Source organism: Aedes albopictus, chromosome 3, assembly GCF_035046485.1.
Source record: "Aedes albopictus strain Foshan chromosome 3, AalbF5, whole genome shotgun sequence".
Lineage (NCBI taxonomy): Eukaryota > Metazoa > Arthropoda > Insecta > Diptera > Culicidae > Aedes > Aedes albopictus.
The window spans coordinates 238250877-238264931 of NC_085138.1; the positions used below are offsets into that span (position 1 = coordinate 238250877).

Sequence of the window (14055 nt, forward strand, 5' to 3'; positions counted from 1 at the left end):
AAATCGAGTATTATGGCGGCAAATTGTTGATTCAGTATTATCATGAATTTGATGTTAACTAAATAAATGAAATGAAAGTGCTCCAAAACATTTTCTCTGAGTTTAAACAGGACCTCGTATGCTTTCTTAAAGATTGGTTGAGAATCTTTTAAAACTAAATCTGCTTCGTGTTCGATAATGTTTGCATTGTTGTTTTCCGGTTGTAGCGAATTGATGATCTTGACGCCCACAAAAGCATTTCTCCAGTGTGGGAAAAACACGTCGAGCCAGTTTCTACCCATAAGTGGCATGAAGTTGTTTGAGCAATCCAGAAGGATTAAACTGACATGTTTCTTAATGTTGTTAATTGATATGTCCGGTAACTTCCGGAATGAAAATGTTTTTCTTGTAGTTCTTAAGTAGTAGTTGCTTTATTGGAAGCCAAACTTAGAATGAATCAACCAGTGCAGATTCCTCTACTTATATAGTGGAGCAAAGGCTGCTATGATGATAAATTCGTATTTAGGGTATTATTCAGTTGACGTGTAAATCCATTGATTGCTGTGATCCAACATTTCCCCCCTTAAGGTTTCGTCATCTAATAGGGCTTGAACCGGGCTGGTAGTTGAATCATGCGTCGTCCTCTTTCTAGGATTGGAGTCACAGGTTGGGCTGGTTGTGGTTCATCAATTGCATTCGGAGTCGGAGTCGGTTCATCCTCGGTTTCATCGGTTCCAGCAGCTTCTCCATCCGACATATCATCCGTCAAGATAGAATCTTCCAGATTATTGAGAGGTGGGTCATCAAGCGGTTGAATTGCAGGTTGAACTTGAGGTGCGACATCCGCTGGAGCTTCTGTCGGGACCGTTAATCCGAATCCATCGAAGAATATGGAAAGTGCAGATGGTTGCTTCTTTGGGCTCTTGTCTGGAACACGACTCTTGAGTTGATTGGTGTGGGACCGCGTATTAAACGTTGTTGATCGTTCAGGAACACATTGTAGTTAACGTTCCCGATTTTCTCAATTACGGTTGCTGATTCCCATCTCCAGGAATTCGTTGAATGAACCTTGGCATACACGGAATCGCCATGCTGGAAATTCCTCTGGACTGCACCGTGCTTCTTATTGAAGGCGTCGTTTTGCTTTTTCCTGTCCCTGGATGCGGTTCCACGTTCACTCGGTCTGAGCATGGATTGTATGGTACGAATAGGTCTGCCGAACATGATTTCCGCCGGAGATCTACCTTCCAGGTCATTGGTGGGCGTTGAGCGATATACTTGCAAGAAAGTGCACAGTGCTTCTTCTAGTGTTTCTCCCCCTGAGCGAATCTTGCGGAGGCTTCTCTTCAAAGTATCCACGAATCTTTCAGCTAGTCCATTTGATTGCGGGTGATATGGAGCGATGCGAATGTGATGGATTCCTTGACTGGTGCAGAAAGTTTGAAATTCGTGACTTGAAAATTGGGTTCCGTTGTCTGACACGAGTACCTCTGGAACACCGAATGTAGCGAAGGTTTGATTCAGTAATTTGATTGTTGCTCTTGATGTCGTTGACTTGGTTACATGAACTTCTGGCCATTTGGAGTAGGGATCTGCTATCACGAGGAAATAGACTCCATCCACTGGACCAGCGTAATCGATGTGAATCCTCGACCAGGGTCTTGAAGGTACAGGCCAGGATTCCAATGTTGTCTTTGTAGGAGCCTTTCCTGCCGTTGCACACGGTGTACAGCGCTTGACGTAGTCCTCAATTTCTTGATCGACTCCGGGCCAGTATACAAAACTCCTTGCTATGGACTTCATGCGAACTATTCCCGGATGACCTCGATGAAATTGCTTCAGGATCCTTCGTCGAAATTCGTCAGGAACGACAACTCTGTCGCCAAACATTATGCATCCGTCGACAATGGTGAGTGACTCGCGTCTGTGATAGTACGGTTGAACTGCAATGGGGAGATCCTTGGAACAGTTTGGCCAACCTTCACGGATGTGTTTAGAAACGGTTTGGAGTGTGGTGTTTGTTGATGTAGCCTTCCGCAGTGCTGCAAACGAAACCGGAACCTTTTCTGCTGCGTCGGAGAGAATGCTTGAAAGATCTTCCTCAAGGTTGACCGCTGCGATTACGTATTCTTCCTCTGGCTGATTGGTTCGGTTGATGAGCCGTGATAGCAAATCTGCACATCCGAAATCGTTTGTTGATACATATTGAATCTCGAAATCGTAGTTCAGCATTGTAAGTGCCCATCGTTGTAGTCGATTTGCAGTGTGTAGCGGAATACCTTTCTTGGAACCGAAGATGGACAGCAGTGGTTTGTGGTCCGTCAGTAGTGTGAAATGCCGACCGAGCAAGTATTTATGGAACTTCGTTACCGCATATATTAACGCCAGTGCCTCCTTCTCCGGTTGTCCATAGTTCCGTTCCGCAGGTGCGAGCGTTCTTGAAGCGTGCTGTATTGCCTTCATTTTGCCATCTGGAAACTGGTGAAAGATAACCGCGCCGATCCCTGTGTTTGATGCATCAGCTGCTACGATGATCGGTAGTTTTGGATCGTAGTGTGTCAAGAGCAAGTTTGATTGAAGTGTTTTCTTGAACTTGTCAAAAGCGTCCTGGCATTGTGGAGTCCATTGCCATTTTGATTCCTTCTTCAACAGCTGATCCATCGGGTGGCGCAATTCGTGTAGGTTGCGCACGAATCGTCCGTAGAAGTTGATAGCTCCAAGATAGGACCGTAGTTCCGGAACGTTGGTTGGAGGTGGAATGGCTGCAATGGTCTTCACTTTCTCCGGATCAGGGCGGATGCCCTGACTGTCCACTACGTGTCCCAAGTAACCGAGTTGAGTTTGGAAAAATCGGCACTTCTCAGGTTTAACGTGGAAACCGTACTCCTTGAGGCGCTTGAAGAGCAGATTGAGTGATTCTGCGTGTGACTTCATGTCCTTGCTGAATACGATAGCGTCGTCGATGAATGTTCGTACACCAGGAATATCCGCAATCATTCCGTCCACCAGGCGTTGGAATGCCCCCGGTGCTGATTTTACCCCTGGAGCGAGGCGGTTGAACCGGAACAGTCCACGATGGGTATTGATGGTGAGGAGCTTCTTGGAGTCGTCATCTACTTCAAGCTGCAGGTACGCGTCGGAAAGATCAATTATGCTGAAGACGGTACTGCCGTTGAGCTGCGCGAATATTTCCTCCGGCGTCGGAAGCGGGTAGTGATTGGCCTCGAGTGCTTCGTTGAGTCCCGTTGAGTAGTCCGCGCAGATGCGAACTCGGCCGTTTGGTTTGCGTACTGCCACAATAGGAGCAGCCCACTCGGAAAAGTCGACGGGTTCAATGATGCCCAACGTTTGCAATCTTGTGAGTTCGGCATCGACCAATGCAACGGTATTGAAAGGAACTGGCCGCTTGGGGCAGAAAACAGGCTTAGCATCCGGCTTCAGGAAAAGCTTCACCTTCATTTTCTTGCAATGCCCCAGAGAATCGTCGAAAACGTCCTTGTGCTTCACTTGGAATTCACGGATTTGCTGATCGATCGTCTTCGTCCTGACTTGATTGCAGACCGAATCGATGGGAACCGACCACAGCTGGAACAGCTCGATCCAGTCAATGCCCAGCAGGTTGAGGTTTGCAGCCGTTGTGACGAAACATCTTCCTTCAGCAGTCTTACCGTTGATACTGACTTCGCACTGGAATTCTCCTAGCAATTGGAGCGGTTTTCCGGACGCATTCATCGCTTCAATCGTTGGTTTCTTGATCGCTGGTTTTCCGAGGTAGTTCCATGTTTGCTGTGAGATCACTGTGATGTCGCTTGCTGTATCCAGTTGTAGCTTGGTTGCCACGCCGTTGATGAATGTGGGCACGTACTTCCGTTTGCTGGAGTGTTGAGCGATGTGATTCACTATGTAAACGCCACGGGTTTTCGCTTGACGGAATTTCTTGGACTTGTTCATTGGTTGTTTCTCCTTGGCTGGAACTGACTTCGGCTTGGACAGGCAGCCACAGTAGCCTTCCTTGTGGCCAACACGATTGCACTGTTTGCACTGATGATCCGAGAAAGGACAATCCCGAACATAGTGCATTTGGCCGCATTGCCAGCAAGGTGTACGAGGAACTTTACCTTCCGGCTTCGAAGACTGCTGTTGACGTGAATTTCCCTTCTTCACCTGGACGGCGTGCACTGATGATTTCGAACTTGATTGATGCTCGATGATGGATGTGTCCGCCTTCAAATTGATGAGCCGTTGATAGTCGTCAATGAGGTTCTGGAGAGTAACGGGATTTTCTGGTGTCTCGCCTTCGATCCGGGAAAGTAGCCTGGCTCGGATGTCGGTGTAGCTATGACCTTTCAGACCACAGACAAACACCAAACACTTGAATTGGTCAATTTTCATGTTCTTGAAATCGAAATCCTCACATGCACGATTCACCTTGCCTCCGTAGCTGATAATGTCTTCGGCTTCTGACTTGACAAGCTGCAGGCAGTGGAAACGCTTGTTGAATGTTGAGGTTTGAGCTCCAAAAATTTTCTTGAGGATTTCGACGGTGTCCGCAAAATTGACATGCTTGGGAAGCTTCGGCAGAATGTAGTTGACGTATCGGGTGTGCGAGGGTGTATCCAACTTCCTTAGCAGCAATCGTACCTTGGCGGCATCTTCCAGATTCTTGGCATCCGAATCAAAGAGGTCCACGTACCGGCTGTACCACTTGTCAAAAGTAATTCCATTTTCCGGATCGAAAGAAAACTCACTGATGTTCGTAGCCAAGGCTTCTAGGGTTTGCTCCGGGTTACTGGGTGTTGGTTGCGCCAGCTTCTGTAGGAGTTCCGCCATCTGGAGTATTGCTTGCTGAAGGTCTGCCATTGCTTCGGGTTCTTGAAATCTCGTCGCCAAATTGATATGTCCGGTAACTTCCGGAATGAAAATGTTTTTCTTGTAGTTCTTAAGTAGTAGTTGCTTTATTGGAAGCCAAACTTAGAATGAATCAACCAGTGCAGATTCCTCTACTTATATAGTGGAGCAAAGGCTGCTATGATGATAAATTCGTATTTAGGGTATTATTCAGTTGACGTGTAAATCCATGGATTGCTGTGATCCAACATTAATTCTGACTACAACCTGTGATTTCCCATGTATTTTCAATCGCTGATCATTTAGGTACTACAACGAATCGACCAGCACAATCAACGACTTCAACGTTGTCAAAATATTTTTTGTGAGTGGCCGGCCAAGCTTATTATGGACACTGCTGCCCCGCAATCAACCTCCATGCTGAAAATCTTGCCTTCTACAACAACTTCTACTACACAAGGTCCACCATCTCTAATTCCCGATTTGATCATCATACATGCAAAGTCATTATCCGAGTCCTCTGGTTCACGAATGCTCAAACGCTTGAGGTCATAGCTTTCCTCTTCACCTTTCTCTGGATCGCACTCTTGAACAAAGTTAACTGCCTCTTCCCGAACAAAATTAACCACTCTGCGATTTTTAAGCTTGAAACAGTTACGTTTAACGTGACCGCGTTTTTTACAAAAGTTACAAATGATATTGGCATGCATGTCTTCATTTTCAGGTCTACGACGCTGCTGCTTTTGGTAAGATGGTCGATCTAAGCGGTACTGGCTACTGTAATGGCTTCTGCCTACTTGAGACTCTCGACCCGGCGAACGACTACGGTTACTATCTACACTGTAGCTACGGTTTCCGTTTCCAAACCTACGTGTCTGTTGCCTTCCATTTCTACCCGAATTCCAACGTTGCTCACCATTATTGTTACCCAAACGATATTTCACCGAGTTTATGCTCCTAGCACCATCTTCTTGAACACTTACGTTGAGCACATAGTGGCTGAGGTGCGATGCAAAGAGATAAGAGATCGGATAAGCGTCGAAGCACACTCTGTGGAAACTATATGCAGAACGCATGAACCGTACATAGTAGATGAGTTGCGATGAGTGCGGAAATGCGATCGAGCTGCTTCGACGCATGTGAACGCAAGAGAACGCAAGAGAATGCTTGTCGGGTATGGATTTTATGATTGCGATCGTTGTGTATGTAAAGCAATGCGGATTTAATGTGTTGGGAATGCTAGTAGGTAATATAAAATGCGTTAATATGTTGTTGTTTTTAAACATAACTCAATGCTTTTTCACATGGCATGCATTTTGATGGACCAGACGTAATAAAAATTTATCACTCTGTCTATCGATCACCATGTAAAATAACATATTTCATTGCACTTGCACATAAAATAGTATTCCATCAAATCGTTTAAGTTTTTTTACAGCATAATTTTGTTATTATATGTGTATAAGAAAACATTTTATTTTCTCTGTTCGGGATTTGAATCAAGTGATCAATGTTTGATATGGTCGTTTATTCAGTGCATGTTATTCATGTGCAAGTTAGAAAGTTTAAGGTTTTATGGTATTCAACTTAATTGCAAAAAGGATTCTAATTGAAAGGTTCTGCTTTTTTCATTGTCAGGCAAAACTAGACCCATTAACGAAAAGAGTGTGACATCGATTTCGATTGATACTCTTTTACCTAATATATGATGAATATTGTGTACTTATTAGAGACATCTTTTCTCGTAGATATCGCCGAAAATTTTGTATGTAATAAAAAAAATCTATACCCTTAAATAATACATACTTGCCGAATTTTTGTTTCTTTTTGCCGAGGTCAGCACAATCAAGTATTGTTTTAATGCCGAAAATCAGTATAACAGTCTCATATTGATTTAAATTGAAATCAACACTCAGATAGCCCAGTTCGGAAAGTAAAAATATGTGTATACATAAAGATATCGCTCACGCGGATATAATTACATGTTATACATTCTTTTCTCAAATAATTAATTCAATAATCTCAATCGTGTACAGTTACACCAGATTTTTTTTTTAACTGGTCGGTTTTTGCTATTGCAACAGGATCAAAACTGACTAAGTTATAGCAAAAAAAAAAAAACGGCCCGAGCGAACCAAAAAGCGGGTGCATTTTATCTTTCCGTTCTTATAGATAAAACCTGAGAGAGAGGAGACAGCTCACTGACAGCCACGATGTTTACATTTCTTCTTCTTACTTGTTTGTACAACTTTGGGCGCCGCACAATGGTTTGAAAATATAAAATTGATCAAAAATGATTTTCATATTGAGTTCGCTGCTACAAACCATGAACAATTAATGAATTCGTTGCGCTGGTTTGGGAAAACTGACCATCATTATTTCATCTTTTTGAATTACAAAGAACGGAGCCGTATTTTAAAAAGAAATTTTGGAAATTTGACCACCTTACACCATCAATGTGCGATTTTCAGTTGGGTTCGCGGTGACAGTTTGTGACAGGTCCTCCTTGACATTAAGTAGCACGCAATCGAAGCCAGCTGTCTCCTCTCTCTCAGGATAAAACGATCATTTCACTACCCACGTCCAAAGAAGCGCTTCAACATACAAGCGACTTCATCGATCAAATCACGCGAGTCGTTGATGCGCACGAAATAGGCGAAAAAGGATGTGAAAACAACATGCGCACCCTCATTGAAAACCTCATGCACTATGGCCTATCAAACATCCCTCTTCTCATCTCATAACTTATCGCATCCGATCGCATCTCACCTTACCCACTATGGTCACAGCCTTAAAGTTTTAGCCCTCAATTTCGCCAACTCTGTTCTAATGACGATTTGTTTCACTTCATCCACCGCCATTTCATCTTTCATGAGTAAACGTGTGATTTTACGACTGTGGACTCTACAGATTATAGGAATTTCTCGGCTCTGGCAGTCTGAGTGGGTAGCAAAAGGCTGTTTTGCTCCTACATCCGACGTTTCGGTTATATTTATTTAACCTTCTTCAGCTAACTCCTATTCCCTGAAGAAGGTTAAATAAATATAACCGAAACGTCGGATGTAGGAGCAAAACAGCCTTTTGCTACCCACTCAGACTGCCAGAGCCGAGAAATTCCTATAATCTTTCATGAGTAATTTTTGTTCCAATTCTTGATCTCTCAAACCGAATATTAGGTATAGCATCTTTCAGGTTTCTTATTTCAGTATCACTTAACCCTCGAGCAGCCACGTCTTTGACTACCTGCAGCGACGCCGCGCTTACGCTGTGTATCACAAGCGTACATTTTTCATGGTGCGTGTACTCAGTACACGACGCGACCGCTCCCGGGTAAATAAGTGTTTGTCGAGTAGTTGGAAACGCAGTTGCGCAAAAACTAGACAGTTACTTATCAAATGATACGAAGTTCCATAATCGGATTCACAGCTATCACATGCAAATGAATCAGCTTGCTGAATATTCGCCATGTGATAGTTTTTTTTGAATTTTTTTGACGTAAACTACGTCTATGGGGAAGGTACGGTACTGTACCACGGCACCGGGTGTAAAATGAAAATCTAAATTTTGCGACCGTCACGAAATTATGAAAGATTTTGCACGCTAATAACTCAGCCATTTATTGACCGATTTTTAAAATTTTGCCATCAAACAATCGCAAAACTATGTCCCTTTCATGTCAAATAGAGAATACTATTGATTTTTAACAGCAAACTATTGAAAATTGCAGAAAAGTGAACCTATGTTTTAATTTTATCCAGCCAATCACGAGCGAGCACATTTTTTGGGTTTTCTCGCTTGGTATATAAGTTATTGTCTTCTTCTCATCTTCCATCATTCTTCCGCGACACCTCGAGGGGAACGCATCGGAGGACTGCTAGCCAGTTTCTCCGCTTGCTTCTCCCATCAGTATGCTTTGGCTAGCCGAGCGTGGTGGTCGTCGGCTGTTGCCACTTGCTTTACCAGTCGTCGTCGCGTCGCCGTGCGCGGTACCAGTGAGGCCGCCAACCAGACCGGATCAGCTCTGCGAAAATTTTCTTCATTCTGGCTTCATCGGGCGTCCGGGCAGCGCAAGCCAACATTGGAATTAACACAATTATGGAACGCGCTTGCAGTAATACTGCAAGTAAATTAAAACAGCCCTTCAAAGGGCTACGAAAATGTCCCACGGGAGTGAACCGAATAATTTTCTCAGGAGGAAAGCCTCCTTCACTATGTTCTGCCTAGGCGTGCGCGGTGGTCGTCGGCTGATACTAGTCGTCATGGCAACGCCGTGCGCGGTACCAGTGGGGCCGCCAACCAGTTCACACCGGATCGGATCTGCGAAAATTTTATTCATTCTGGTCTCATCGGGCGTCCGGGCAGCATAAGCCAACATCGGAATCAACAAAATTATGGAACGCGCTTGCAGAAATACTGCAAGTAAATTAAAACAGCCCTTGAAAGGGCTACGAAAATGTCTACGGGAGTGAACCAAATAATTTCAGTATGTTTTGTCTAGGCGTGCGCGGTGGTCGTCGGCTGGCTGATGCTAGTCGTCATGGCAACGCCGTGCGCGGTACCAGTGGGGCCGCCAGCCGGTTCACACCGGATTGGATCTCTGCTAAAATTTTCTTCATCGGGCGTCCGGGCAGCACAAGCAAACATCGGAATTAACATAATCATGAAACGCGCTTGCAGTAATACTGCAAGTAAATTAAAACAGCCATTGTAAGATGTCCCACGGGAGTGAACCAAATAATTTTCTCATGAGGAAAGCCCGGGACACATATTGTCGTCGCGGTTGAAACCCGAAGATTCCCCACACCCGACAATCGAATTTTCTCAAAATCCATACGTGAAACCTAACGTCGGACGTAGTGCGCTGGACAGCGGACCTGGGCCTCTATCCAGCGCACTGTGCCCGACGTACGTCCGACACATGGTTTAGGAGAAAAATCAATTTTCGCGTGTCAAAAATTCCGATTTTCAACTGCACGAACAATAAGTGTCAATCACTATGAGCGCTGTGTGAAAACAATGAGATATTCAATACAAAATTTAATGTGCGAAAACTGTGCTAGTTGTTTGGCAATTGCAAAACATTTTCTTCAACTCAGATGATGAAGAAATTTTCATTTTGATGAAATGTATTACTCAGTGTTGCCATATTTCAAAGTATGTAGGTCTTCGCAAAATTCCTAAATGTTCTTTACAATTTTGCCGAAAAATTTGCATGATTTATAGAAATTATTTGTTTAACATTATAATTGTGCTGATCGATTTGCAAAAGTTCAATGAGATAATTATAATTCGAAAGCATTTGGTATGCATTGTGCAAAAATCTGTATGGCATCACTAATTTTCACCCCTCTTTCATCTAACCAATCACGTGCGAGAGGGGAATTTGAACCTCTTTGCCGTACAGCCGTCTAGTATATAAGTTATTGTCTTCTTCTCATCTTCCAACCCATCAAATTCCAGTGTAAACCTTTGAAGTGAACACATCGAATAGTGAAAAGGAAAAGTGCGAAAAGTTACCGCGAGTGCAATGGGTGGCAAGAGGAAGAAGAAGAGCCTCTCTCCCAACAAATCCCAAACCAGCCCGACGAAGAAGAAGGGCAAGCGATCAAGCACCTCCAGCGTTGCTGATCGCAACCACAGTGAAAACCATTCCAACCGGTATGCTCTGCTGGACGAAATCACCGATCACGACGACGGTCAGTCGTCTGTCTATACAACGGCCACACCGACCGGACGCGAACGACGCTCTCTGCCTGGGCCGTCTGCCAACAGCAATGGATTGACGGTAAATCCCCTCCCGTCGAAGAAGCTTCCTCCTCTGGTCGTGCAATCGATCCCGCTCGAGAATCTGAGGAAAACGATGTTAGCAATCAACGTCCGCGCCGAGTTCCAGCTCACCGGTATGGGCACCAAGCTCATCGTGAAAACGACGCAAGAATACAACAAGGCGAAGACGTACCTATCCAAGTCAGGTGCGGACTTCTACACCTACGATGTAGCATCGGAGAAGCCGTTTAAGGCCATCGTTCGCGGTCTGCCGCAAATGGAAACGGATTCCATCCTGCACGAGTTGAAGGACGACTACAAACTGCAGCCGCTGGCAGTCTTCAACATCAAACGGAGAAATCCAAACCGTAAGTACCATGACTCTCTCTACCTGGTACATTTTGCGAAGGGCAGTGCCACTCTCCGCGCCCTAAATGCAGTTCGCTCGCTTAACGACTGCATCGTCCACTGGGAGCGCTACAAGGGACCCAACCGTAGCGTCACGCAGTGCATGAGGTGCCTAAACTTTGGCCATGGCACCCGCAATTGCAACATGAAGCCAAGATGCAACTACTGTTCACTAAACCACCGAACAGAAAACTGCGTCCTAGAGGGCGCCTGTGAGTTCCGATGTGCCAACTGCACCGGGCCGCACATGTCGACGGACAAGCGGTGCCCCAAGCTTGAAGAGTACCAGCGAATCCGAAAGCAGGCAACAGCAAGGAATCAGCCAAACCAGCAGAAGAAAAAGAAGGAGAACATCATCAACCTCGACGAATTTCCAGAACTGCCTCCATCAGCATCTGGAACGAAACCGGCTCATGCGCAACCTCCATCCGCGGGTTGGTATCGAACGAATTCCCCACCAAGGGCTCCGTCTGTTGGTATTCCACCCGGCTTCCGGTGGAATAACCCGAATGACGGCCCAGAATCAACCAACCACGGCTTCCAGCACAATCCGGAGGCTATTCCAGCATCAATTTCCAGTACGATCGCGCACCTGGCTGCTCTCGTTGCTGAAATGCAAAAGATGATGATGCAGATGATGCAAATGTTCCTCGGCAACAGCATTCACCGTCAACATCCTTAATTGGAATGCCCGCTCTCTGGCGGCCAAAAAGCTAGAACTTATCGATTTTCTACAAACAAACCGAATAGATGTCGCAATCCTAACGGAAACCCATCTAAAGCCTTCCGTGAATTTCTACTTGCCGGAACATTCCATCTGCAGGCTGGATCGTCCTGGAGTTCAAAAAGGTGGCGGTGTAGCCATTGCTATACGTAGGGGACTCGAATTTCGTGCGCTGCCGGATTACCACCTGACTGTCATCGAGGCGATAGGCATCGAACTGCAAACACCTGACGGACCCATCGAAGTTATCGCTGCCTACTGTCCACTACAAACAAAGCACTCGGATGGCTCAACAAATCGATTGAAGAACGAACTCCAAAAACTAACCCGTCGGCAAGGTAGGTTTATCCTGGCTGGCGACTTGAATGCCCGGCACTCGCTGTGGGGCAACGTGAGGAACAATAGGAACGGTGTGGTTCTGGCCGAGGATCTACCGGCAGGACACTACGTCGTTCTCCATCCGGATTCTCCCACCTACTACTCACCTGCTGGGGTGGGTTCCACTTTGGACATCGTCATCACCAATATGGCAGACAACCTCTCCAATCCAAACGCCATCACCGATCTGTCGTCTGACCACCTCCCGGTGGTTCTCACGGTGGAACAAGAAATCAACCGAAGGCCAATGCACCGTAGGAAGAACTATCATCGTGCGAACTGGAATCAACTGCAACGTTTCGTTGAGGATCGGACTAGCGAAAATCCGGTTCTGGAGACAACGGACGATGTCGACAGCGTTCTACGAGAGCTCACCAGCGTCATCGGTGAGGCGGAATCCCGGTTCATCCCGAAAGCTACAGTAGCAAGTAAGTTCACGAATATTGATAGCATGACAAAACGTATCATATCCTTGAGAAACTGCATAAGAAGGCAATTCCAGAGAACACAAAATCCATCTCGCAAAATACTGTACAAAAAACTTAACAGAATCATAGCCAATAGAGTAGACAAACTTAAAAACAAACAGTTCAATCAAGATATCCAAAACTTGCCAAATTACTCCAGGCCCTTCTGGCGACTTGCTAAAGTACTTAAAACTAAACCAAAACCAGTGCCTCCACTTAGGGAACCGGATAGGGTTTGTATAACAGCCAATGAGAAAGCAAATGCTATTGCAAAACAGTTTCTAGCGTCTCATAATCTGGGTCGGGACATGGCTAGCCCGATGGAACCGTCGGTAACGGCCAGCGTCAACCACCTCTCCAACCAGCCCATCAATCTGCCGGAGGACAAGAAGGTTACTGCAGCGGAATTGAAGAATCATATCAAGTTCACGCGAAACATGAAGGCCCCAGGCTTTGACGGATTGTTTAACATTGTTCTTAAGAATCTCGGGCCCAAGGTGTTCAACGTTCTGGTACTAGTCTTCAACCGGTGTCTGGAGCTAGGATATTTCCCATCCGCATGGAAGCTATCGAAGGTGGTACCCATCCTGAAGCCGGGAAAGGATCCTACGAGCCCGGCTAGTTACCGGCCAATCAGCCTACTCTCGTCAATCAGTAAGCTGTTTGAGAGGGTCATATATCGTAGACTCCTGGACCATGCTGAGGAGAACAACGTGTTTCTGGACGTTCAGTTCGGTTTCCGGCGTGGCCATTCAACGGTCCACCAGCTGCAAAGAGTGACAAACCAGGTCAAACGATCGAAAGCACTATCAAAAACAACCGTCATGGCGCTGCTAGACATCGAAAAAGCTTTCGATAATGTCTGGCATGACGGGCTGACGCACAAACTCCTGCAACAAAACTGCCCAATCTACCTCGCCAAGATTATCTCCAACTATCTTTGCGGTAGAACGTCCCAAGTCAGCGTTTCCGGAACTCTTTCGGACCCCTACCCTATCCCTGCCGGAGTGCCTCAGGGTAGCATACTGGGCCCAATCTTATACAATTTGTATACCTCGGATATACCACCGCTTCCTTTCGAAGGCACGCTATCTCTGTTTGCTGATGATTCGGCATTAAGCTACGCCGGGCGGGTTATACGAACACTAGTCAACAAACTGCAGACAGGACTCGATGCCTACGTGAACTACCTCAGCACATGGAAGATCCGAGTAAATCCCGCTAAGACCCAAGTTATCGTCTTCCAGCATAGGAACACCGATCGCCTCAAGCCGACCACGAACATCAAAGTGCTTGGCAACGAAGTGGACTGGGTCGAAGATGTTCGCTACCTTGGTCTACTGATAGACAAGAAGCTCCTATACCGTTCGCACATCGATGATCGGGTCACAAAAAGCACCATCATGCTAAAGAAGCTGTACCCAATACTCAATCGCCGCTCGAAGGTCTCCGTAACAAACAAGCTCGCCGTATACAAACAGGTGG

The 14055-nt window shown here is 45.8% G+C and overlaps 1 protein-coding gene across 1 annotated transcript; it reads right to left on the bottom strand.

The window, feature by feature from the left end:
* Positions 1-343: 343 nt before the first annotated feature.
* LOC134291662 (uncharacterized protein K02A2.6-like) lies at positions 344-5022 on the bottom strand. Its single transcript, XM_062859693.1, has one exon. It carries the CDS (start codon positions 4837-4839, stop codon positions 847-849), a length of 3993 nt encoding a protein of 1330 aa, XP_062715677.1. The 5' UTR covers positions 4840-5022; the 3' UTR covers positions 344-846.
* Positions 5023-14055: the final 9033 nt, after the last annotated feature.

Coding starts and splice junctions, on each gene's coding strand:
- LOC134291662 (XM_062859693.1), bottom strand. CDS start 4,839: ATGGCAGACCTTCAGCAAGCAATACTCCAGATGGCGGAACTCCTACAG.